Consider the following 27,488-nt stretch of genomic DNA (forward strand, 5'->3'; position numbering starts at 1 on the left):
GAGAAAGAGTATCTGGCAACACTGAAATTACCTGGAAACTACAAGTAACAGCCTTTATTCTTCTGGTTTGATAACGTAAACGTCAGTATTGGCTAGCTGAGTTTTGTTTTGCATCCGGTTTTGGGCGAAACTCGGAGCCGTAGAACTCTGAAACGCTCTTACACGTAAGTACCCTGTTTGCAGCATGAAATAGCTGTTGTCTTGATTTCCTTGGAGGAGGCAACTGGAACGAAGATGGCTTCTTCGGCTGTCTCTCTTACTCTGTCCTCCCAAGTGCTCGTGATCTCAATTCAGCACTCTCCTGTAATTTTCCTTACGTTGTGCATGTTGCTTCTCTGCCATCGTTCCAACAAGGCCACTCGTCTACCTCGCTGCTGCCGTTCCGCCGCCGTGGCTCCGTTCCCGGGATCCCGCTGCACCTCCCGACCTGGTGCGAGCGAACGCGGGGTTTTCCCCAGCGCGGGGCGGCCTCGCGGGGCTCCGCAGCGCGGCGGGATGCTGAGGGCCTGGCGGCCTCTCCCTCCGCCGCGTCGGCTCCTCCCATGCGAGCACACGGGGCGGAGCTGCGCTTGCTGCAGGAACCTGTCCTTTAAGAGCCGCCTCCCGCCGCTGCTCAGCCCTGAGCCGCGCCCGGTGCCGCCATGGTTTCTTGGATAATCTCCCGCCTCGTGGTGTGAGTGCGTGCGGCCGGGGCGCGGGGAGGTGTGGGCCGCTGGCGGGGCCCTTCCTCGGCGGTCCCTCGGGGGCCGCGGCCCAGAGCGGGGCTCCGGCGGTGGCGTCGGTGCTGCCCCGCGGGACCCCACGCCCGGGAAGGGGCGGCGGGGGGGGCGGGCGCCCTCGCGGGTGGCTGCGGCCGCAGACGGGCGGGTTCGCGCGGGCTGCTGCGGCCCACGGGCGGTGCCGCGGTGAGGGCGGCTGAGCCCCGCCCGGAGATCGGCATCACGCCGGCACCGGCATCCCAGGGGGAGTGCCCGCCACTGCGGCCGGGGACGGTGCAGGGCGTCGCGAGGCGCTGAGGGGTCTGTTCTTCTCGTAGGCTGATCTTCGGCACCCTTTACCCCGCGTACTCGTCCTACAAGGCCGTGAAGACGAAAAACGTAAAGGAATATGTGAGTACGAGCTCACCGTGCCGGCGCAGCGCCCGCCTCGTCCTTCGCGGCCGCCTCGAAAGCCCCTGGGCTGTCCTCGGGACGATGGCACTCCGGCTCCGCAGGGGCTCGGGTCAGCCAGGCCGCCCGAGCAGCAGCTCCAGTCGTCTCTGGAAAAGCTGCCAAGGATGGGTGCTTACTGAAACGGGAGCTTTCAACCCGTAAATGTGGGCTGTATTTCCTCAGGCGATGCTGAGTGAGGAGGGGAAAGTGGGGGAAACACTGCAGTCTGGAAGCAGATGAAAGTCCAGGACAAGTTCTTTCTTGTAACTTTATCCTTGCTTTGTGTCCTTTACTGCTTTTTCAGTACTACTTTTGTTTTCTTCCAAAGGGTTGAATAATCCTGCTTAGTTTGTGGCTTTCTATCAACTTTGCTTGCCATCTGCTTGCGATCAGTGTTTTATGTTGGTTAAAACTTCATTCTCCTTCCCTTCTGAAACCGTTTCCCTCTCTCTTGCTGCAATTACCATACTTACAACACCAGATGTTTTTTGTGGTAATGTGTTGCCTTCTTACAGAAGCGATATTCTGAGTAGATCATTTGAGACAAGACCTATGATGTGGAAAAGTATGGCACTAATTTTTGGGTTTTGTTTAGTGATTCAATGGTATAGGTTTCCTGAAGTAGTTACTCTGGATTCCAGCAGAGTGGTTCAAGAAAATTTATTTGAACTGCGAAAACTTGCACATTAATAATTTTTCCTTGAGAGGACCGCATCAGAAATAAGCAGTTAGATGTTGGACTGCCATCTGTCTAATTCAGTTACATTTGAAACACTTCTTCCTTTTCAACACAAGTAGAAAGACAGGAGAAAATGTAGCAGAAGGGGCAATATCTGTTCAAAATGTTCTTCATGTGAAAAGTCAGCAGAAAACTTGAATGCTGTTCTGCCCATTTTCAAATCTAGCTCTTTTATGTACTGCTGCCTGCTCATAGTGCTTAAGAACCAGCATTGATTAGGGTTTGGTGGTGGAGAAAGGTCTTAGAGGTGTATCTGTGCTTAAGTATTGTAGTGAAGCTTGACTTGACACAGACAAAGCTACCACAAACAGTTCATCAGTGACACCAGAGTACAGTGCTAATTTACTGTTCTCTACCACCATGATAAAAATTCAGGATAAATCCTTGATCAGTTGTGGCAAACTACTTCTAGTAGCTCAGATTGTCCTAAGAGCAATTTCTTTCTTTTTACGTGTTGTCTTCAGCGTTGGTCAAGTCTACATTCCAGTTTTGCTTCCGCATTTGCTGAATTTGTTTAGGTTCTTGGTGCAAGTTCGGGAGACTATATATGTGCCTGAAGCTGGTCATCATCAGGGTGAGCAGCAAATGACTCCTGCCTCCTTTTAGTAAATTGAAAAAAAAATGCAGCCTCATTCAACCCACAATTTTGGAAGGTGTTTGTAATCTGTAAGAAAAAAATAGGGCTTCTTCCCATCTGCTTTCTCTTCTTTTAGTTTCTGATCATCTGTAGGGACTTCTAAAACTAGGATCCTTCTAGTTTGTTTAGGAGCTATACTTCTTTTTTTTCCTTGGCTTTAAAGCATAGGGTGAAGGGTGCCAGAAGGAGACAGAGGTGAGAGATGTGTCCAGTATCAAAGATGTGAACATGAAGTTTATTTAAACAGTAACAAAACAATGTTTTCTGTTCTCAGTTCATACTCTGAACATTCTGTTAGCAGAGTGAAAATAAAACACAAAGCAGAGTGAAAAATAAACACAAAGCTTACACTAAGGCTGCCGACAGTGACCTCTTTTGAGTGAAATCTACTAATATATGTAAATGCAATAGTTTTCACTAGGAAAAAGGAGACACTGTAAATTCATTGCTTTGTATTTAATCCCATTTAGAGACAAAATGTCAGCTGGAGATCAATCAGGATCCTTTTTTGAATCCTTTAATCAACTCCTATCTAATCTCTTGGATAGAAAAGTATCTTCTGCACAGTTTGTCATCTCACTATTCACAGCCTTTTCCAGATGTTTCATGAAGATGAGCAGCACAGATCTCAACAGATTCCTGTGGGATTCCACTGGTAACTTTCCTCATTGTGAAAAGTGGCCATTTACTTTTATCCTTTGTTTCCTTTTTTTTAACCAATTGTTAATCCTCAATAGTCCCTTCATTTTTATCCCTGACGATTTTGTTTCTTTAAGTGTTTGTATAGACCTGTTATAAACTATTTAGAAGCTTCATATACCCTTGCCCTGTAAGGAAAGCACTATAGCTAGCAGAGTCTTATGGAAATATAAGAGTTCTGCTATACTTGTGATTTTTTTTTCTGAAAAAAGCTCTTAATCTTTGTTTTATTATGTATATGTAGGTATTTGCTAATTGCTTTTATTACTATTATTACCGTCATTTTGCCTAATGCTGAAGTAAGATTTACTGGTGTATAGGCTTTCTGAAATCTGTCACCCTTTTGGATACCTTTTTGCAAACTTAGATTTATCATTATTCACACACTTCTTCATGTACGAGCTGCTTCATGTTGCTGCACTGAGGACTTAATCATTCTTTTTGAAAAGTTGCTTTAGATCAGCTGAATGGCTCCTGGTCTTGTCCAAACTGATGATACAAGAAAAAGAAAAAGGCAGGAGAGAGCCATACAAGTTTTTGCTATTTTCTGTTGTGAAAAGGTTTGAAGTAAAGTGGAAATAATTTGGATTATTAACTACTCATCACTGTGTTAGAGCAGCTGGAGACAGATTAATTTTCTTTTATGAGAAACTTGTGGAGAGTCTTTCAAGAACAGATCACCAAATTTTCCAATACGTGCAGGGTTGGGGAAATACCTGCTTTTATAGTATTTGCAAGGATTGTCAACAAGTCGTTATTATATGAACGTAATTGTTTGTATCATTTTAATCGATTGATTAATGTATGGATATAGTATGTGGCATTTCCCCGATTCAGTTTAGTCCTTTTTTCCAATTCTTGATGACACTCAGGGTGTTAAATTGCTTTTAATTGAGTTGTCCTCTTCATTTATCTGCTACTTCTGCTCTTTTTTAATTCTCAACAGGATAGAAAACTAGCAATTTCCCTTATAATTCAGCTGACTCCTCTTGAGGAGTAAGCTGAGTGAATTCTAAGCTTGTAGCCAGTTACCAAAACAGCAGTGTGTATCTGTGTTTGTTAGGGGGGGAGTTATTTTGTGCTTTGAAAGAAATACTGCCCCAGATAAGGGTGTGAGGAAGTAGAGAGATAGATAAAAGGCGTCCAAATGTGTCATAGTAGTACATACATCTACTCTAACCCTTAAACAAGAAGATTAGGTTGATGTGGCATGTTCTTTGCTTTTATACCTCTCTCAGTGAGCCTTTATTTAAAAAGAAAAATTAATTGCTTGTGGGATTTCTGGGAGTAATGATTAAGGCAAAGAATGCTTACTAGTGAGTTAGCACAAAGTAATAGGTTGCTTGGTTTGTTGTTTTTCTTTTTTCCATCAGGAAAATACAGGGCTGCAGCTGAAACTTAAGCTTTTACATATGTGCATGTATATATTTTTTTATGGTATTCATGGTATATGGAAGAATGTAACTTTACTTCAAGTGAATGGATAAATCCTTTTGGATAGGTCATTTGGGACCTTAATGCTGTTGAACCATAATGTTGCTTCAGGGCATGCGTTCATCAATGTATCTGTTTGTGTTTATTTAGAGCACAGTTAATCCTACATGTTTTCTCAGACCAAAATGTACCGTTTAGTATGTGTCCATTACAGATTATATATGCCTTCTTTTTGAATCCGTCTTAATGTGTGGAGATGAGTCATTTATACTGAGAAGACATTTGACTTTTTTTTCTGGGTTCTGATGTGTGTCCATTGAGTGACTGCTCTTTTGCAGGTGAAGTGGATGATGTACTGGATTGTATTTGCCTTTTTCACCACTGCAGAAACACTCACAGACATTGTTCTTTCTTGGTGAGTTCCTTAGCGGCATGTTGTGGGTTTTTTGTTTGTTTTTTTTGTTGGTTTTTTTGGTGGGTTTTTTTTTGTTATTGCTGTGTTTTTGTTTTGGTTTTTTGCCTTTTTTTTTAAGCAGAGAGGAGAACTGTTGGGATGTTAAGAAAATCAACTCTTGTCTCCTTTAGGAGTTTTCAGTCCCTGTGAAGAGTTAGCAGGTTTCGAGATACTGTGGGTAGCATCTGCCATCTTAGCTGTTTCAACTCCTTTGCTTGCAAAGTTAGGGTAAATGCACAGTATCTGTAAAAGGATCTTCATCCATTCATAACTTGAAATATTTTTGAGAAGCTGTTAATGTGAACTGGTACAGTTTGAATAATGATAGTCTAAAAGACACCTTAAAATGGTAGAAGGAAGGGACCTATTTTGCTTTGACAGCCTTTTATGTGGAAGAACAGATCACACACATGTCAGTGCTGTGATTGGTTTGCATGATGAACTTGGCTTTCTCTAGGAAGGATGGGACAGACTGGAATAGAAGAAAGCAGATTGTTACTCCATTCGATGTTCTGTGTCATGCTTGGCAATATGGAGGCCTCCAAAAATGACAATTCATTGTTACAGGGCTTCAACTTTGAACCAGGGTATTTTCAGTTGTCTCATTGCTTTAGTGTTTGAGCTTTGCATACATCTCTGAAACAATGTTAGTCAAGAGTTTCATCTTCTTAAGAGCCATGAGGTACTATACATGCCATACAAACGTGCTCAGCAGCTTTGTTTTTACCTGCATAAAATCTGAAAAGCAGACAAAGATTGAGAAAGTATAAGAACTTCAGCTTATTCACATAAAGGACTTCTGAAAACAGGAGTTTCTTCCTACTGATTGAGTCAGTAGAGAATTTCTATTCACTTGTTTCAATCTCTGCTATTGTATCTTCTAGACTTTATTGGGTAAGGGTTAGAGAGGACAGGCATACGTTCTGCCTGCTCTTTTTCATTTACACTGGCCCTGCTTTTGTGTCTTATCTGAGGAGTACCTGTTGGAAGTTTCAGAAACAGCCATCAGCTTTAGCAGCAATGTGACATTACTAAGATACATAGTTGAAAATTTTGGAAACTGAGAAGGGAAAATAATGTGATGTTAACATCCGGTGGATGCTCTCTGAAGAAGCTTCAGAATTATGAGAGTAGCTATCAGATTGTAATTTGGTGTGTTTGCAGGGCTGAGAGATGCCCTGTTTATGGAGTTTTCATGGCTATGGATGAAAGACTAAATGATACTCGAAGAAGGTATGTCCTAGGATTCTAAAAAGGGTTCTGCTTTTCTGACCTGAATAATTGATTCTCTTGTTTCTGAGCCTTTACCTTGCCTGCACTCTTTCTGCCTGTGCTGCTCTCTGCTAGTTATCTCCATCTGTCTCTGTGCTGATCTTGATTCCAGTTCTCCATCTTTCTCTTTCTTCTTCTTTTTTTTTTTCCTCTTTCTCTCAGGTTTCCCTTTTATTTCGAGCTGAAAATCGCATTTGTGATTTGGCTGCTCTCCCCTTACACAAAGGGCTCCAGTGTCCTCTACAGGAAGTTTGTGCACCCAACGCTCTCCAATAAGGAGAAGGTACTTGCTTGTTGGAAGATACTGACCTGTCTGGGACTTGATTGACTTCTAATTCAGTTATGCCACAATAAAAACTGAAATCAATGAATCTTGTTTGTGCTGACCTTAGTGAATGTAGAATGATTGTGTCTGACAATGATGTCATACTGCAGCTTACTGAAGATTGCAGTGTAGCCAATAGTTTGCCTAATGCTTAGAAAGCATGTTTGGCTAACCCAGTGTCATGAGCCCTTACAGTCACTGTCAGTAGTTAAGCCTCTTGAATCACGATAGGAGGAGCATGTTCTGTAGCCAGTCTGTTTTTTCACATTGTTGGTATAAGCAGCTGCTTTGTTTCAGTAATTATAATTTGGAAATAGCGTACTGTATTTTAAAGCTGCCTTTACATGTTTTCTGTAATTAGCAGAGAAACTCAAGTTATGTGATCAATGACACCTGATGCTAATAGTCTGAAAAAAGAGATGAGCTTTGTGTTTTTAAGAGTGATGATGAGGAAACTTTGATCATGTTTGTAACGAGCAACTAAATGCCATGTTCCATGTTGCATTCCTAGGAAATTGATGAATACATTACTCAGGCTTGTGACAAGAGCTACGAAACCATGATGCGAGTTGGCAAGAGAGGGTTAAACCTTGCTGCCAATGCAGCGGTTACTGCAGCTGCAAAGGTAATGCAGTGCCTTCTGTAATATTCATGAATTCTCCAGCAGTTTATTTTTGTGTACCAGCAGTTAGGTGCTGTGGGTCTGTTAGAGATACTAGTACTTGTTTGGCAGCAACCTACTTTTCCTTCCTTCCAGTTTGCCCTGCAGATAATCCCATCCTTTGACTTAGAAAAAGTAGAGGGGGAGTGGAGTGGATTTTGCTTTAACCTCTTGTTGTTTTCACTTCTCTGTTTTTTTTCAGAGTACCCTAGTGGGGAATAGGGCACCTTTGCTCCTCTTCTGAATGAATAATTCCATGTGAGATGATCTTGGTGAGGTGCCTTTCACCCTAATTTTATGTCCTCTTAGGGCCAGGGAGTTTTGTCTGAGAAGCTTCGAAGTTTCAGCATGCAGGATCTCACTCTGATCCGAGATGAAGATACTGTGCATATGCGAAGCCGTGATCCACAGCTGCACCCCTCTGGTGCAAGTCTTCTGGAAACTATTGAAGACTCAGGTACAGAGCACCAGCTGGGCCATTGTATGAGACCTCTGATAGTGAGCCAGGAGGGCTTCCCTGAGCCTTGGGTCTCAGAAAGTAGTACAAGATTGTAAATTATCTGTGAGAAGTTGCATTGTCTTCCCTAGACCCTTCTTATTTAATATACATCTCTGTACTTATCCCATACTTATCCCATAATCATTATTCAAGATGGTCTCTCTGTCATGTGTTCCTTGAGGATGGGCCATTTAAAACCATGAGATTTTTTAAAAGTATTTGCTAAAACTTTTGCTCTTGTTCCTTAGCTTCGTGTTACTCCTCAGGAGAGGAGAGCAGTGTGGCACATCGGTCTAATGGAACCCCATCAGATGCTAGAACAGACCCATCAGATGAAGATGCAGGAGACAAACTTCCTAAACGAACTCAGAGTCTCAAAACTCCTAAAAAGGTGATGAAAGCTGAAGTGAGTTAGTTGGTGTATAGATAATTTCCAGCACTGACATTGATTTGTGAGCTTGGTTGAAAGGCTATAGCTTTATAGTCTCAGCATTTAGAAGCTGTATATATAAATTTTGTTGGACTGTCTTTTCTAGTTGAGTCCTACATGAGAGGACTTGTCATCTACTTGCTATACTTGTCTCTAGCTTTTGCATTTTTATCATGCATGTAAGTCTCTGTCATAAGCCAGAACCCAGCTTTTCTTTCATCTGGATTTTGTATTGAAGGGTGGAGCATTAGATATCTTTAACATGTTTTGTTGACAATATCCTCTCTCTTATCTACTGCAGTCTGAATACATAATAGTGACATTTATCCCTGGGACAGCCATTTTCTCTTGATCTAAATGCAGCAGCTGTGTACCCTCTTAGGCCTCCCTTGACTTTTACACCTTAGGTATGGGAAATTACACCAGTCCTACCTACCCCATTCCTGGAGTTTGTTCCTGAAGTTTGAGTAACTAGTGATTGCTCAGCTGTCTCCTTATGTTCACGTGATGATCCAAGGTATTTACAGCCATTCAGTGGGATATGAGATGCCTGATTTCTTATTATTCAAATAAACCATACATGAAAGTAGATGCAGTTGTGTCCAAGAATCACTTGAGCATAGCAATCTTTTTTCCAGGTGTTTTCATCTGTGTTTTGTAGAAAATGTTTTTTGAGGTGCTACTTTCCAGGTCTTGACACTTGCTTGCGTGTTTCTTATGGTTTGATTTGTACATGATAAAATGCTTCTCCCTTTTTATGAAGTTGGGGTTGATTCAACTTGGACTTCTAACGTTATTATTTTTATCTAAGATAAAGAATGCTATATAGCTGACTCACATTGTCGAGCTATTCAGGCTAAATATGAAATAGTTTGAAGGAAAGTAATTGCTTAGGGCATGATTTGAAGTTGTACTGTTAAACTGATTTTACAGTGTGTGGGAAACCTTTGCATGTGCTTCAGTGCTCCTTGTAATAGAATCACAAAATAATTGAGGTTGGAGGGGTTCTCTGAATTCACCACTGCTCATGTAGAGCCAGTTCCCAGGACCAGGTCCAGGTGGCTTTTGATTTTCTCCAAAAACAGACATCTCTGTCCAAAGATGCATTTTAATTTAACTAGGATCTTTCTATGGCTTATTTCGGAGTTGACCCCTCTTCTTTCTTGTCTTCTCTATTAGACAGGAGCAGGGAAAAAAGAGGCTCAAAATTTGAGTGGAAGCTTCCTAGAGAGGACTTTTCAAAGTGAAATTATGAAAAGACAGAAAGAACTCTTCTTTGCTGTTTGTTGTGAATACAGAAGTACCGATAAAGCCCTTTGCAGGCATATTGGTATTTATGCTCAGATTGTTGGGTGTTTGGGTCAGATGCAGGACTTGTAGGAGGTCTTTGACTGAGATCTGAGATTTCCAGCCAGGGCTGAATGCATCACAGATGAATAAATGTGCTCTTCTTACCAGTATCTAGAATGTAAGGCACAGAAGTAAAGTGTGCAAATTAGTTCAGGTTGTTTCTACAGCTTTCGGAGAACTGCACTGGTGATGGACGTTAAGAAGCAGAAAAGTTGGAGCAGTGAAATGTTATGTGAATGTTACCAGTCAGAAATATCTGTGTTTAACCTTTTGTTTGGACAGCCAGCTTTGATTTTACTACTGTACATACCTTGTTCTAGAATGCCTTTTTCTGGTTGCTATTTGATGGATATATTGAGTGATTTGTTTATTGAAAAAAAAAAAAAATGGTTAAACAGACATTTTGAGACAACAGATGACATTATTAGGGTCATGTTGTTGTTTTTTTGTCTTATTTTTCACTCTGCATTCTTGCATCTTTCTGTTACACATTTAGATGTTAAAATAAACTAGCCTAAGATGCCTCTTTTTATTTCTCCTCAGCTTCCCGTGAGAAGTGTAAAAGCCCGCCCTAAGAAGAAAGCTGCTGGCTCTCTTGCTTCTGGCGAGTCATCCTAAGGCAACCTGCCCCCTCCAGCACCTGTCTCTGTCCTGGGATTTGCCTTTCGCTTTTTATGGGGAAACTCTCCAAAGGAAGGGAGCTGAGATTCTTGTACATAACTGATACTGCTTTACAGAGCTCATTCCAAGGCAAGGGGGAGGCTGGGATTCAGAAAGCAGAGTAGAGGATACAAATCCTCACAAATTTTCTCCTTTTCATCTCTCTGTTGGAGGGAATGCTGATATGTCTGTACATAGCCAGATGCTTTGGAATTCCCACTGTATAACTCTAGTTGAGAGTTTTTGCTGGAAAAACCTACTAGGGTTAAAGGCATCCATTGCACAGAAGCTGGAAAAATACTAGACACTGGAGTTCCATAGGGTGGGTGGCGCTCAAAAATGTCTTCTCTTGCTCTGGGTATTCTCCTGCAGCTGTGTGTTGTTAAGAAGTGCCCATCATGAGTCATATTCCTTAAGAATGGATATGTCCATTGCCTTTGAGAAAGTGGTCGAAGTGATATTATACTGAGTGCTTTAGAACATAAAGGACTGGCTCATGGGAGGTATATGCTAGATTCCCACTACTCATACTGGAAGATGAAGAGATTGGGTTTAATTTTATTTTTTCTGGAAGGTGATAATTTTTTCTAGAAGGGTGATAATTTGAAAAACTGATAAAGGAAATGTGCTATTACATGCACATTATATGATGGAGTAGGTAGGAGTTACTGTTGAGAAGGAAAGTGTGACATATCTAAGATTTTGGCTCTTTTTTAAACTGCTTGAATTTTATTTCAGGTTCTAATGCTCACTTTGACTTCACTGAGAGCATCAGAATGAGGCGAGTCTCATGCAGTTCCATAGCAAGCATACTCGCTTTGCCATTTAGTGGTTGAACTCATGTCGTTGTGTTGCTTGTTACTTCAGACAAATTCTTTTATTCTAGCAGATGTCTGGGGAAAATCTGTCTCAAAATAGTCTGCAAACATACTTGAGAATATCAGAAGCCCCCACCTCTCAGCTTTAGGAGAGTCAATCCTCAGGCCATAAGAACTGAAACAGTTGATTTATTAATGGTCGAGTTCCTCTAACTTCAGGATTTTGTTTATGGGGGATAAAAAGCAGGCACTAGGGCACAATACTGGTAAATACTGATTAATCTGTCCTCTTGCTTTATCCTGCTGCAGCCCTTGCACAGATTTTCTGTCTGATATGTGCTGTGCTTATCAGTGTCCTGAGACTCGAGCAATACTTAATGCTTGGGACAGAAAACTACAAGGAATGTAGAATATGTATTGTGAGAAGGAAATTGTAGTGCTAGAGAGAAAATTTGCTTAATGACAAGCCATACTAGACTCTTGAACGTTTTTCAGGGGTGAACCCCTATACACATGCTGGCTGAGCCTATGAAAATTTAAGAGTTGGGTTCTTGTTATCAAGATCGATAATGAAGGTGCACCATTTTAGACATGGATGTCTGAATGAATACTTGATGGTCTTAATTTTCAGTGAAATTAGTTATCAAAGGAACCTGGCTCCTACATGCAGGTGTTAGCATCCCATACTTTTGTTGTCACATTTCTGAAATTACAGTGAATTCTTCACAGAGCCCAGTATTTTGCTGTTGACAAGGTATAGAAGCACTTCTGCAGCTAATGCTCCACAAGTATTTCTGACCTAGAGAATAGCCTTTCAAAAGTTTATAAAGGTGAAGATTAGGACTGAATTTTTTTATTGTTTTCCACTGTCTTGGTGGCAAATTGTTTGCTGTTGAATACACCAGTTATTTCAGGAAGCCAGTTAAGTTGGGTTTACTATTTTTTGCAGCTTTAAAAAATTTAAACTTTACGGTCCATTAGAAACTTGCGTCTTGTCAGAAATATTTGTCCTAAATTATCCACAAGGCCTTATCCAGAAGCCAGTAGAAAATGCTTGATTTGGCTCTGCATTTCATAAAAAAAAAAACCAAACAATTATTTTGTTCACTTCATATTCGTGTTTTACCAGCACATGCAAATGCATGTCCTGAAGCAGGAATACTTGCTGTTTCCAAAGGAAATTCTTCTCTTCAGACAACAGATAAAATCTTTCATGGTTATGTGGAAGATGCAGTTGTGAGATATTGCTGTCCTAGACTTTACTGTACTGAGCGAGAGCCATTGTTCTCTATATACCTAGTATGTCTGTGACCATGTTTCTTGATTTTTTTTTTTTTTCAAAATTAAAATTGTGCATAGCAAATTATTTATGTAAATCATTGTGAGGGACTTGATTTGGAAGCCAAGTCTCCCTTTGTGCTGTTCTTCTTGCCCTTTCCTTGTGCATGCACTGTGATAGTCTACGATTACTATGTTTCCACAGAGCAACTTTCCAGAATCCTCTCTAGAATACATTTATTTGTAATGGCTTTTCTGCTTTGAAGCACGGGAAGAATTTCTGAAGATTCAGTCAGTTCTGGTGTTTGGATTTGTCTTTGTCTTCCTGAGCTGGGGTCTGTGCTAAGTAGCATTTACTTAGCATTGATGCTTGATGTCGTTAGCTTGTGGGTAAATACGGGTCAGTTTTACTCTAATTGGCTTTTTGGTTGCAAGAGGGAGTCTACAGTAGAGTCAGGGACTGTCTAGTGTGTGATATGAAGCTGATGATGTCAAGCAGCAGAACTTACCCAGAGCAAGACCAATGTCTTAGCATGGATACTGTTTTCTTCTTGTAGTACAAGTGTGACTGCTAGATTGTACTTTGCTTGATCAAAGCCACTGCAGATCTGCCACCACCCACGTGACCTCTTAGTGAGCTTCTAGATCTAGTTCTGCATTGGATGCACTGTCTTGCATAGAATTTCTCTTGTTAATGAGAACGCTGAATGTGCTGTTTTGATAAAATGCTTTTATCAGCTGCTGTTCGGTGTTTTCAGCAGGAAATGCTGGAATGTAGTTTCTCTTCAGTATCATCTGTGGGCTTCATCATGCAATTAAGCAAATGGTTAAGTCTTCACCTAGCAGTAGAACCCTGTTGTGTTTGGTAAATGTTTAGAGCCTTTTCCTAATCTGCCTGGCCATAGAGAGAAGTGCAGTAACAGAAAATGATACTTGAAGGTGGAGGCTAAAGAGGGTGGTATGTGTGTGTCAAACTTCATGTGCCTAAAGGTTATCCTAAAATACCTGTACCATGACATACAAAGTTGAAGCCATGACTGCCTTTTGAAAAGAAATGTTTTACTTTCATGCTTTGCTGTAGGATGAGTCAGTGTTCTGCTGTTGGAAAAGAAAATACTGAAATGGGGTTTCCTGTGTAAGAAACTTAATAATTTGTTGCATAAAAGGGAAAGTGTTTTCTTGTTTGGCAATAATCCTCCGTGGTGGGTAAGAAATATGAAAATATGGGGGAGACAACTGTCAGGTTTTAACCCTTTACACTTTACCTAAACATCATTGTTACCTACTTTTTTAAAATGGAGTTTGTGATTCTCCAGCTTTACATTTCTGGGACTGATTTCCTTTAGACTAGAATGATTTCCTTGGTATGTAGAGCATATATATAGAGAGGGGTTCTGGTGTTAAAATTGCAAAGCTTTTTCTGGGGAAGTTTTACCTTCCCTCATTTTAGTGAATTGATTTCCACTCATTGTGCTTTTGCAGTGCTGGGCTTTTTTTTAATACATCGCTCTTGGAAGTATGACTCCTTCACAATATACTTCCTTGGAAAACAAGAGAACCACCAACTTTCAAGAAATGGTTATTTATTCTGTGCCATCTTAATCAGCAGGAAATTTAGTGCCTTAGGAGAAAAGTAAGATATGGAGAACTATGCTGGTTCTCTGGTCCACATAGAGCGTTGTATCAAGGAGGCTCACAAGTTAACTGTGAAGTGTCATTGTGTGTTTGAGAGCAGCTGTTGAATTGACCTGTTTCCTTTCTGTCTTCCAAAGTTGCATATAATGCTGTAAAGTGTTGCTCCCTAAGAGAGAAATCTGGGGAAAGAAGTTGTATTATAATGGGGACACTGTATTGTCACATTACTGCTTACTGGGCAGATGCTGAATGACATCTCTATGTAACTGGGTCTGTACTATAAGCAAGCTTTTCTTGCTTTAGCCACTAGGAATTTGTGATGTGCTATCTGGCTGAAGCACCTTGACGTGCTGCTTTGTGAGTTGTCTTGCAAAGTCAGAGATGTGAAAAAACAGGAAAAGCACTGCAAAGTTACATGAGCTTGTAGAACCATAGAGGTGTCAGAGTCGGAAGGGGCCTCTGGGGGTCATCTGGTTCAACCTTGCAACTCAGTCAGAGCCACTCACTGCCAGTTCCTGTGTGCTATTTCTGGTCTGGAATCTGCTGACCCTAAGGGCTGATAATATGTGCAGAAATGCATATGCTGCATGGGAATGCATTTTAGTGTTATTGAGGAGAAATGTTTCCTGGTCACTTTTCATCTGGAATTTGGCTCTGTTGCAAGACACTATAAACATAACTCCATTCTTATGTTCCTTATAGGTATTGTTAAGAAGCCTAGAGTCTCAAAAAAGATCTTGAGGTATGCAGAGTAAATTGTGAAAACAGTTGGTATCAACAGTAAATGGAGACAATAACTGCATAGCAGCTAAGAACCTTTCCTGTGAGACAAATAGATTGATAGATAGCATTAGAGTAGAAAATGAGCTGTGTATATTACAGAGCTGTCCAGTAAATACTGCTAACTTTCTGAGCCTCAAGCAACATTTAACAACTGTGCATTCTACAGATGAGAGCTTGATTTCTTTTTTGAGCCTGAGTTCTCGCTTGGAGTCAGTCTGTCTCCTCCCTCCCTCTTTCCCCCTTTGCTTTCCCCCGCCTCTCCATCCCTTTCAAACCGGGCTTGAGCTACATACATTAAGATTCTTCAAACTTTCACTCCTTCAGAGCAATAAAATTTTTCTTTTACTTCAGCAGGCAGCTGATCTGCAGGGAGGACCAGATGAATATCAAGCATCTCTGGTCTCTTTTGTAGATGCATTACACTGGAGAAGCAGTAGCAGGAGGCTTCAGAGGATATGTTTGCCTGGGAAATTCTACCCTCTGTCCCCTGCCAAAGCCTGCATTTTTGGGCGAACCAAATGCTGGGCTTAGCTATGCTCATATACACAGTTATCTGTAGAATCCCACAACTCAATGTCAGAATTTCTAGTGCTCTATTTCTGATGATAATAGGAATTAAAATAATATAAAGTGAAAAGAAACAGTTGCAAGCTGTTTTTTTTTTTTTGTTGTTGTTGGGTTTTTTTGTTGTTTTTTTGGTTTTTTTTTTTGTTTTTTGGGTGTTTTGTTGTTGTTGCTGTTTTGGTTTTTTTTTTTTTTGCAATTTTGCAGGTAAATTCAGGTCATTGCTATTTATATGCCTAAAATCTTTGCCTAAAGCACCTTGCAAGCTGTTACTTTTTCTCTATTTCAGAGCTCCTGTTTTTCTGTGAAGTTTTTATGTTTATTCTTATTAAGCAAGGGCTGGCTTCCGTTCTACTGACTGTGGAGATTTGAAATATACTGTATTAGAGCTTTAATTTAGCCTTTTTTTTGTTATTTAAACCTATGACCTAGATTGATACATGTAACTGGTACAACAAGGCCTAAGGCTAGATTCGCGGGTGGAATGTAAGTATCTATTGCAAATAGCATAGGTTGACATATTTCCCTTTTCTTGCAGTGGATTCTGGCTGAAATGTGCTTACTGCAGACCCTTTGGACCAAGAGCATTCTGTCAGTGTTTAACCAGATCATGTTAGAAATAGCATTTATGGGAATAATGCAAAAATTAGTGAACATTAAAGGAGCAAAGCTCAAGTCTTCTGTAATATATGACTGACTGAGAGTATGTAAAACACTAAAGCATTTCTGGCCACAGTGGAAATGCATTGCTATACTGACTTAAAAAGGTAGGGCATTCAGTCATGGTCTTTGTAGTAGGTTTGGGAGGAAAGTTTGTCTGGATGGCAAGTCTGGATATAAAGTTTTACATACCAAGGAACTAAGTTTTTATCACAAATAATGCTTAGTAACTTACCAGAAAGAAAGAAGTAAAAAAATTGACTAAAATTATAAAATGAAGAGAAATTTTCATGATTGTCACACCTAGTATCGAATATAAGCTTTCTGTGTTTGTGTTGCTGCCTTATTTGGGAAAGCACTGCATTAATTAATTCATCATTTCTGACTCTTAGATTATTTCTGAAATTAATCTCAAGAGATGCTTGGGTTTGACTCAGCATTTTAACATCCTCAAGTCCCTGTTAGCACAGTGCTGATCTAAAGGCAGTAAGGCACCAGGAGGGTTGTGAATTACTTTTTGTCCACTAGAGGGTATAAGCATAACATAAAACCACTGAACATGAGAGAGCAGAGACATGTCTCGTAACAGTTAGTTCAATTATGGCAGTTGAACAGCAATATTTCCTAGGTATGAGTGAAGGTCCTCCTTGGGAGTGAGAGGGAAAACAAGCTGGGGTTCTAATGGAGAAATATTTCATTAAATAATACTGCTATTAACATCTGACTGAAAAGGCTATTCTCGGCATTCTTATTGAGCCACTATCCAGTAAGGCTTGCTGAGACAATAGTGTTACAGAATAACTGTCCTCACTTTTTAATTTTTGTTGTATATTCAAACAATTTTCTAGCTGTAGGGAGCAGCTCTGAAAATGGCAATGTTTGTGATTCACCCCCTCCCTGCAGCCCTCTTCCCCCCGCCAGCTTTTGTAATTAACCAATTGCTGTGTGTTCCTCTACTTTATACTCTGAATTTTAGTAGTATTTCCTGGTAAGGATGAGTATTTTCTTTTAGTTGGGTCTGTTTTCTCTGAAAAGAGAAGCAATTTTAATCTAAAAATACAGATGTATCTAATGTTACTATGGTAATTTGTGACCATGGCAACAGAGAGTTAGCATTCTGAAGAACAGACACAGATTTGGTTGGTTGTTTTTTTGTTTGTTTTGTTGTTTTGGTTATTTTTTTAAGTCAATTAATGGTGCACGCATTTCACAAAACAAACTCGACTTTTTGTATTTGTTAACCATACAGGATAATATGAGTCCATGGGATTTTCACATTCTTACAAGGAAAAGCTGATATTAGAACATAATGTAACAGTATGAGATTCTTTCCAATGTTGAGAAATTCTTTTATTTGCAACAGCATAGATGGAGACTTGCAGACTAAAGGAGGATCCAGGACATACCAGGAGGTTTCTGTAGGAAAGAGAAACAGAATCTAGAATAGTCCTGGGGATTCTTCAATGTCAGACATCAGGGGGAAAAGCATGAAGAATAAAATATATTGAATATGTTTCTATTTTCCCATCATATGATCGGCCTTATGTAAACCAACACAGTGCTTTTGGGCAGGTGCTAAATTTCAAGTACAAGTTATGGATTGCCCTGACATGCCCCATCTCAAAAGCATGTAGCACATTCTACAAAACATTTAGTAAAGATTTAAAGAGTTATAAGAAATTAACTTATTTTTGAGGGAGGTAGGAATTGGCTTTTGTGGCTAAGCCTTGTATGTAGTTTATTTATCTCTGCCTGTATAGAACTAACATAAAGGCTCTCTACTGTCAACACTCAGTGTTGGTTTTATAGGAAGTGTGCTGATGTAAGTTTAGCCAAAACTAAAGCACAGATTTTTTTTTTTCCAACCTTTTCCTTTTTCCTAGGTTCTGTTGGGGAATCTAGCAACTGAATGGAAATTATAACATTGTTGCTATCGCTTGCTTATTTGGGGTGATGAATATATTGAATTAAATAGAATTAAGCAGCATTTGATAGTTTAATTTTTGTAACCAGCTATTGTGACCATTCTGTATTTACTACAAGAATATGGTAACTGATGCCTGGAGCCATTGTAGTGCAGGAAGGCTATTTACTGCCAAAAAGGGAAAGCAGAGAAAAGGCCAACACAAACTGAATTAGTTCAGCTAGTCCAGTGTCCTGTCTCTGATACTGCTCAGTTTATTTGATAATCAGAGGGTAGTTTGGAATTAAACACACATTGGAAAATGCCTCGTTACGACACTGTCACTTTTTTACCCATGTGCTGAAGCACCGTGGTGTTAAATGACTGAGTTAATAGAGTTTTCCTAAGAGGAGGAGTTGTTGAAAATCTGTAACTAATTTTTGTGGTCATTAAGTCTGGTCACTTGCTGCAGTATAATGACTTAAATGTACAAAACCTAAGTCTTGCGTTGTGCTTTCTTCTTAGGTATCTTTTAACAGTCTCTTTTTTTAAGTGCTTATTTTAAAGGGCCCATTGCTTATCTTCCATTTCTATCCAGAGTATAATACAAAAGGTTTTATCAATGCACATGTGCTCTTGTTCCACAGGATGGCAACTAGTCCTTATTTCTGTTCTCAATTATTTTGACATTTCCACTAGAAATGGCTTTCCTGGCTAAGTTCCCTTCTGACGTATCAGGGTCATACACATGGAAAGACAGCCCTTCTGTTCGGGTTGGAGACTATTTGGAAAAGCTCATTTTACTATGTCTATTTAGGCTTATTTATCAACTTGGTGAAGATTGCTGATGAGACCAAAAAGGCATCATCTAAGGACTAAATTTTGAACACTACTTCTTGCTACTGTCTCATGTGGGTCTCTCTGGTAAGTGGTACTCCCAGGAACAACTGATCACAAGTCTATGATGGCACCTCTAAAGAAAAAGTTGCTGTGGTAAGGTTTAGTTATTGATGTGGGTGAGAGAGAAAGATTCTAGAAGTTATTTATTCACTTTTTATTTCCAGTTTATTTTGACAGATAAATGTCTCAGATACTTTGAATTTAAATCTCTGTGTGTCATCAGAATAGGCTTATAGATTTATTAGTTGAAGGTATGGCTTTTTGTTATTTTTTAGTGAGTTTACATACCTTTCTCCCCCCCTCATGCCCCAGTTTCTTGCTACTGATGCCTGTGGATATTATTTTAAAAAATGATGTTTTGTTATCTTTTCAAATTGTGCTCCTAAATCATTTTAGTTTATCTTCATGTCTTATGTGATTAGTCTTCTGCCTTTCCACCTCTCCATTGTTGAATGAATAAATATATGAAAATGAACACAAAGTCCTGCTATTTCTGCTATTTGCCTTAAAAATAAGGCAAATTTTGGGAATCTGGTTTGTCCTGGCCTGGCATTATACAGGAACATAAATGTTCCTCACTCTCAGGTTGTGTCCACTTCCCAGCTGTTAACTGAGGACTTGGATACCTATCACAAGTGTATTTGTTAGGTGGCCTTTTTGTTCCTGCAGAATACTGTTGCTGTTAAGCATCTAGGAGACCTATGTGAATTGTAATGGCAAATAACTTTTGGGGAAGACAGAAATTGGAAAGCATTCATGTGTGCAACGTTAGAGAATGGTGAATATCTTTTTCGCGGTCTACGTGCAGAAGCACGAATGTTTAATCAGTACTACATAGCTGCTATACCTAGGCATGAAACATTAGAGTGGTCAGGAAATAAAAATTGTCTTGCAGAGCCGGGTAGCAAGAACTCAGCTTACTTATGGAAAACCTGTGGTAGCGACAACTAGCAGAGGGTATGTGAAATTACAAGGTAAAAATGGGCTGTGAGAAGAATTTTCTGTAGCTACCAGTAACAGATGTTCTTCCACAGACCCAACTAGCAGGTAAAGTGGGTAGCTAGGAGCTAGCAGTTGTAGTGGCTGGGATAAGAGAGGAAAATCAGCTAGCAGGGTTCTAGTGGCATCTTTATATTTGGTGTTTTGGTAACATATGTCTGAGGCTGATGAACTGTGGTCTCTAGCTGGAACTTCATAAAAGTAGTAATGGACTGAGTCTGTTTTGGATTGAGTTGAAATCCTTTTTGGCTTTGAAATTCAGCTTAGTGGTTTCTTTCCTTCCCAAAGTAGACTCTTATGTAGGTGCAGCCTTTCTCTTTTTACCCCCTGGCTGTCAGTTTTTCCTACCAATGCAATGAATCAAAGAATCATAGATTGGATTGAGTTAGAAGGACCCTTAAAGATCATCTAGTTCAACCCTTACTGCCATCCTTCGAACTCTGTGGATGTCCTTGTGAAGGAAGCAGATTTTCTTCTGTTTCAGCCAGCTCAGATTGGCCATTGCTAAACTCAGCAGTTGAAACCTGAAATGTTTGTATAGTAAATAGAAAGTGTTTGACTATATTTCTGGGCATATGCAAAAATGATATGGTTATTTTCTTCTTTGTATATGTCTATGACATTTTATATCCCCACTTGCTCCAACAGCAGTTGACCTGTGCAGAAGGATTACAGGAACAACTGCACTGGGTTTGGACTTTGAGTTTACCTGTTTATTAGAATCATTGGCAGCTCTTGAGGCTAAGCTGCTTCTTCTGGGCTAGCAGGCTCCAGTGGAATTGACCACTGAATTTGTGAGTTGCTAACCCTAATCACTTTTTTCCTTATCTTTCATGAAACTCTGACAAGGCAAGGAACACTTTTCATCAAATTGACCTCACAGAATTCTTAATTGCATCCTCCTTTAGTTTGAGTATTACTATGCACCTTAAAATTTTAGCATAGTTTGTTTTTCTAACTGTGGAAAAAAAAAAATTAAGCATGGGAGATATGTTTCACACTGCTTTTGAAAATGCAGCTTCTGCTTTCTAATGAGTTACCTAATATACTTTGCAGTGAAATTTCCATCCTTCCCCTTGTAATTGCACACAAACTCATTATTTTTAGCATTACTTGACAGATTGGTAAAATTAAGCCATTTGGGAAGGGAGGAGGGCTGAAATTTTGTAGAAATTCCAAACAGCTCTGCACTGAATCATCAGTCCCAAGAGCACAGACATTCCATAGAAATGTCAGACAGTCCTTCTGGCATATTAATGAGGAAGCAGCAATGAGTTTTCAGTCATGCTGATTTTAAAGTTCTTGCTCAGCTTCCAATAAAAATTCTTAACATTCAATAATAGAACAGTTTAAGCAAATCCAAAATCAAGATAAGGATGCAATCCAGATTTGGACTATTTCAGTCATGAAGTGGGAGGGGAACCTTGCCTCTAGCGATGTGTTTGTGTGTTATTACAATCACACTCCTTTCCTCAGCTTTTACAATCAAGATGAAGAAAATCCTGTAAGTCTACGACTATTTTAACTACTGTGAGACTTTTCCTATTGGAACATTGTGAATTTTAGCTTACTATATACTTAAGCATTGGTTTATCTTTCAATACTTGGAAGAAAATTTTGCCTTCAAATTTTCTTTGAAGCAAGATTTTTGCTTTAGTTTTAAATTTTTGTCACAGATCAACCTTGAGAAATTAAAGGAAAAAAATATATGTTCAGGAACCGTAACTTACTGAAGAGGTAGGGTGAGAGATTAGGTAGTTAATATGTGTGAGATTTTTTTTCCTCAAAGGATTTAATGTTTATTGAGTGCAATGGAAAAAAACTCCCATTCACGTACTACTAAAGTTTAATGTCTAGAAATAAAATGAAGTGCAAATGGGAACGTTAACAGAGTGAGTTCAATATAGGCACATTGTGTTTCATCTTATTTAACAAGTACAAGAGGAGGTGTTGTCAAATTCTTGTATTCTATAAAAATCAATTCTTTGGGCTTCCTTAGTCTGGGAATAAGAAAAAGTAAATTGACCTGTTTTCATTGCAAGAGCTGAAGGTTTGTTTCCAAGACACGAGTCTGTAACACCATAATTGCTAGCTTGTAGGATTCGTTGCTGTGACATGTCTAAAATTAATGTGTTTATTAGATTTCAATTCAAGTATTTGATTTTTTTTCATAGTATACATGGTAACTAAAAATACTATGGTAAAGCATAAAAAATCCAAGACAACTACTGCTCTTTCCTCCCTTCTCTATTCACCTGGAAAATGCAAAAATTCTAGGAGCAACTTTACCTGGTCTGAGCTACAGACCTGATCCAGCGTGTATGTAGTACTCTACAGATGCATTGCTGCATATTTGTACTCTACATAACGCAGCATTTCATAGAATTGTTATTGTGATTAACCACAGATGGATTTCTCAGTGTTGGTGGTGAGTAACAATATAACACAACATGTAATTTGGAAGTCTGGCTAGAAGGGGAAATTATTTCTGGTGTCCTTGTACTTAGCAGTCTTCCACTGGTCTATGGTGTTTCTTCATCCTCCTAACTATTTATCTAATATGTCTTGAGTTACTACCAAGTCAGTTCAAAATACTACTTTCACTTGTCCCCTGCCTGCATTTGCCATTCAGAGAAAACAGTGGTGTTTAGCTATGTCCACAAATCCAAAACTGTTCTGTAACTAGTACATGCAGTTTTTGCAGCACCTGGAATTAACAGTTTGAGGTCAATTGCTTATAAACTGTCAGTGTTGGAGATGTAATAGAGCAACACAACATAACTTCTTTGATCTAATCCAAAGACTATGCTCAGTCTATGATAATGTCTTCGCCATCTTTTCTGTGGTAACATTGCTTCAGTGGTCCACATTTCTGGGAGAGTCAGTGTGTCAAGAATGGAAATGAAAGATGGAGGACAACTGTGTGAAGGAGGATACTGGTTAACAGAAGAAATTGGCCTTTCCTGGCTCATGTATAAAATATAGAAAACTCCAAACAAAACTTGTCCCCTGGGTAGAGGACACTAAACATCAGTTCAAGCTAATGAGATTGGGTTCCTCAGATAATAGTGAGATTGTTTGCTGATATCATGATGTAGTTGCCATGGTTACAAAAGGACCAGGTGCTAAATACAAAGTATCAGAAACATGAAAATGGGGAAAATCAGTGTCCTAACAGAAAAGATTGCAGAGCAAATAAGATTATTTGGGGATCGGGAAAAAAGAAAAAGAATGGTGGGAGCAACTAGGGAATCCAACAGGAAATTAGAGGAAAGAAAGTTCCAAGGTAGATAATCAGAGATGTTTGATCCAGGAGCAGACCTTGTGGGAACTTGACATGCTGGTGTTTGTAATTAATGAAAAGTCTTTAAAGAGAAGTCTGGAAACAATATTCCCTAGCAAATGTCCCTTTTGGCTTATTCTCTTATTCTTTGAAGCTTTGCACAGTATATCTTAAGAATGTATTGTGGAAGACAAAGTTATGTTCTGATACTGAAGTATGGACAGTGAATTTTTCCCACAAGATAATACAGCTACTGGCATAGGTGAAAAATAGAGGTAACTATATGATGTCGGACATGAGATTTGCATAGAGCATTCCTAACTCTGTGCCCTCTCCTGTTGTTGACGTTTTTGGCAAGTTCCATTTGAAAGAGGTAGATCTCCAAAATGTAGCTCTATGTTTGTTCTCTGCCCTGGTTTTGTGGCAGTAAAAATTTAGATGGCCTTTTCTTTTTTCTTTTTTTTTTTTTTTTTTTCTTTTTAGGTTGGTGAAAGGTAATTGAACTTTTTGTTCTGATGAAAAGACAATCTGGGATATTAAAGTGAGCTTTATAGCGGAATGTGAGTTAATATCATGGTGATTCCCTGAGCAAGTGGGTTGGGATCTTCAATTAATTCCTGCAGCAAGATGAGAAATCAAGTTTCCATGGATACTGAGCCAACAGCAGCACTGACACTCACAGCAACTGCAAGCTTAGTTTCCCTAAAGCTTGCTTCCTAAGGAGGATTTGCCCCCCTGTCACCCCTGCTCTGTATTCCATATTAGCAAATAAAAAATTTCAAGACAGATGGACGTTTGAGGTATACTTAGAGACAAAAAATACCATCCCCTTACCTAGAAAATTGTGTACGAGAAATGCAAGTGACTTGCATAATTTAAAGTACAAGTTGGAAAAACCTAGAAGTAAGCCCATCATGAAAGCAGCAGTTAACAAAAAGTAACAGAGGTAAAAGTGTAGTTCCACTGTGTGGAAACCTATTTCATAAAGGCACAGTGATTCTTTTATTGGCACAATATCACAACAGATTAGTTTGAATAAAAAAAAACAGTGAAAAAATAAACATTGAAAGGTATGTTGAGGCTGAGTATAAAGTAGTTTGTACCAGCCTCTACTAATAAAGCAAGCAGAACAAAATCAAGGATTCACCATGGGTAATTTTTAACTTTGAAACCATTCTCTCCTCTTGTTCCCTGACCCCACAGCATTTTGCACTCTATGTCCTGTCAATACATTTCTTGTCACTGAAATGTATTGAGAGACAATATATTTGATAACAATGGACTTTCAAGGAGACCCAGTGTATTGCGCATGTTTATTCACTAGACAGAGCCAAAACTGTTAAATTTTCAAATAAAATTGTGGCTGCTCAAGTGGCAGCGTCTTATTACATTTCTGTGCTTTCACTAGGAACATTAAGAGGAAGTGTTACAAATTTATTAAAATACTGCCATTTTGGAAAGACATTTCAAATACTAGTCAATAGTAGCAAGTTCTTGGGGCTTTCAAATCATACTACCTAGAAAAAAACCCCAAATGTCTGGCTAGATGACCTAAACAGATCTTGGATCTCAATAGTAAAAATCTAACAACTTCAATGTAATTCCCACATACCTAATGTTGTATTCAGAAAAAGAAAATTGAACACAGAAGAGGCGTTTGGAAAACTCATAACAACAGGCAATTTCCTAGCTCAGTGCACAGGTTGTAAGTCATCCATGGCCTCTGCAGTACTTCCCTGAAGCCAGCAAGCCTCACCAGAACAGTGCAACGTTGCAAAACATTCTTTATGACTGTAACTTAGGTGCAGCTCAAGCTAGTTACACTGCTCTGTCTGCAACTATTAAAGCAGGTCTCTTGTTTTATACAAATGGATAAAAATTAAGGTAATTGAAAAGAAAAAGAAGATTAGATTTTTCCATCTGTGATTCCAGATTTTGACGAAAAACCAAATTTGTCTGAATGATGCACTTCGATATCGGTAAAGGAATATTGGGCCTAACATAGTGTATGAATGAAATTCTTTAGGAAACAGGCACTTCTTTCTGATCTTGAAAAGGAATAGAAAAAAAGAGGACAAGGAAGATGTGATGTCAGTAAGATGTTCAGAAGCCAAAACAAACTACAGTGTTGGTAGAAAAAGTCAAGTTCCGCTACTCATCCCTTTCTAACAGACCTCCAAACCATGACATGCTGATGAAAATCAGACTAGTTGAAATCATTATGTATGGGATGTCACAAAACCTGCTGTAGGTATCTGTTTAAAAAGGAAAAGCTCCAAATCACATTTTCAAAATAGAAGTTTGGCCTGGTGCATTGAAAACTAGAATGATTTCTCTCCATAAAGGGTAAGTACCAAAGAACAGATGTGTAGTAGCTGCCATTGAGTAACAGCAGCTGCAGATAAGCAGAAGCTATCCTCCAAAGCCTGGAGGCATTGTGTTGCTACAGTCCATCACTGATTTTAAGATGGAAATGCATCGGTGTAGGAGGCACTGCCCTAAATATAACAACTTTTACGGTATAAAAACCGTGCGCATGGCAAAAGTCTAAATATTCTAAAAAAGCGGGCAGACAGAGGCTTGCCGTGGCTCGCAACTTGAATTTAAATCTCAAAGGCTTTAGAGGCTAGTGGTTTATGCAGCTGCCTTCCCACGGCAAAAGAAGGCCGCCTGGCATAAAGCCCGTGTGGCCCGGCCCGGCTCGGCCCGGGATTTCCGCGGGGAACAGCCAGCCCTGCAACCGACCGCGAGTTGCGGGACGAGCCCGTAGGCGGGCGGTGCCCCGAGCGAGCGGGGCCGGACCAGAAGAGGAACCAAGTCGCCGGCCTTTACGCTCCGTCTCTGCGGCAGAGGGAGCGCCGTCCGCGGCAGAACCTGGAGCCGCAGATAGCGGCGAGCCGGCCGTCCGGCGCTGCGCCCGACGATGGGGCGACCGTGAGCCGCGGAGCTTCAGGCGCCGCCACCGGCATCGGGCCCGCCCGCGCACCGGGCTGCGGGCGACGGCTCCGACCCCGCCCCCGGAGCCCCGCGCACTGCGGGGAAGCCCTCGCCGCGATGGCCGCGCACGCGCACTGCGGCCTCACTGCGTCGCCGGAGCCGCCTGGCCCGGCGCCAGGAGAGCCCCGCGCGCCGGCAGCGGGGCTGCCCGGGCGGGGCGGGGCGGCGGCCGCGGCGAGCGACTATTTATAGCGCGGGAGGCTCCCCCGGCCCGGGCAGCGTTCTTGCGCGGCTCCTTGGCGTGCGTGTTGCGTCGAGCAGACGGCCGAGGGTTCCCTGCGGAGCCGGTGCAGGGTGCAGCCAGCGCTTTGCGGGGTGGGCAGGAAAGAGCTGTAGCCGCGTCAGGGGACAGTCCTAAGGCCGCGAGAGTAGAGTCCCCGAGCGCTGTCACATTTCATCGCGCTGAAGTCAGTGGTGGCTGTGGCCATTTAGTATCTGGGGCTCTCTGTTTATCAGTGCCCTGTTCTCCGCTACGTGAAGGAGGCGCACAGAGCCGGGGTCTGTCCCGGTCTGGCGCTATGGACAGACCTCCGTCGGGAGCGGGCGGAGCAGGGCGATCCCGGCAGGCCGCTGGAATCCCGGAGATTCCTCTTTTCCGGGAGCGGGCAGCTCCTGCCTTGGGCGCGCTGCCACCACCCAGAAAACTCCACATCGAGGCTGCCGCGGGAGCCGCCGTGAGCGGCGCTTGGCTCCACCGCGGAGACGGAGGGGAGGCGAGTAGTGCGAGCTGAGCACACGGGGTGGGGACCAGGGGGAACTCTGCCCGCGAAAACACGGCGGCGACGCCGGGGTCTGTCGGGTGCTCCCCGAGGCTCCTGTGCCACCCGCCCGGGCAGCATGCTCCGTCTTTCGCGGCCCGGGGCTTCCGCGCTCTTCTGTTGCCAGGGGGCGGGCGCGCACCCGTCTGCAGACGGGCTGTGCGCCCCCCCAACCCGGGGCCGGAACCGCCATATAAGGAACGGGAAGCCTCCGCCGGAATCGAGACTTATAAGGTTGTTTCCTAATATGGAAAGTACGGTGGGGGCTTCCGGCGGGCTGGCCGGAGCCGGCGGGGGCCGGGGAACCCGTCTCCCGGGACCGGCGATGCTGCGGCAGCGCTGCGGCGGCGCTGCCCATGGCGGGGGTCAGACCTGCACCGGGCGCGGGGCCCTCAGCCCGGGGCGGGCGGGGCCCCCCGGCCCGGCTTTCCCCGGTGCCAGGCTCTGACGCTAGGAGGGGTCCTCCGGCCCGCATCCATATTAGGGCTTCCTGCTTTCCATATATGGCCATGTACGTCAGGGCTGGGGCGGGCTGCGGCCGGTGAGACCCGATATATAGAGGCGGTGCCGGAGCGGGCGGGGAGCCGAGCGCTTCCAGC

The 27,488-nt window shown here is 41.5% G+C and overlaps 1 protein-coding gene across 2 annotated transcripts; it reads left to right on the forward strand.

Annotated features, from left to right (window-relative positions):
• Positions 1-609: 609 nt before the first annotated feature.
• REEP2 (receptor accessory protein 2) lies at positions 610-19,333 on the forward strand. 2 transcript variants are annotated; one of them, XM_059483328.1, is made up of 9 exons: positions 610-673; positions 1,037-1,109; positions 4,999-5,075; positions 6,279-6,347; positions 6,549-6,669; positions 7,223-7,336; positions 7,682-7,829; positions 8,120-8,262; positions 10,195-19,333. In XM_059483328.1, exons 1-9 carry the CDS (start codon positions 642-644, stop codon positions 10,267-10,269), a joined length of 852 nt encoding a protein of 283 aa, XP_059339311.1. In that variant the 5' UTR covers positions 610-641; the 3' UTR covers positions 10,270-19,333. The 2 variants fall into 2 exon arrangements, with proteins under 2 accessions (XP_059339311.1, XP_059339313.1); XM_059483330.1 differs by lacking the exon at positions 6,279-6,347.
• The last annotated feature ends 8,155 nt before the right edge of the window (positions 19,334-27,488 follow it).

The sequence above is a fragment of the Ammospiza nelsoni genome, chromosome 16, assembly GCF_027579445.1.
Source record: "Ammospiza nelsoni isolate bAmmNel1 chromosome 16, bAmmNel1.pri, whole genome shotgun sequence".
NCBI classification, from domain to species: Eukaryota; Metazoa; Chordata; class Aves; order Passeriformes; family Passerellidae; genus Ammospiza; species Ammospiza nelsoni.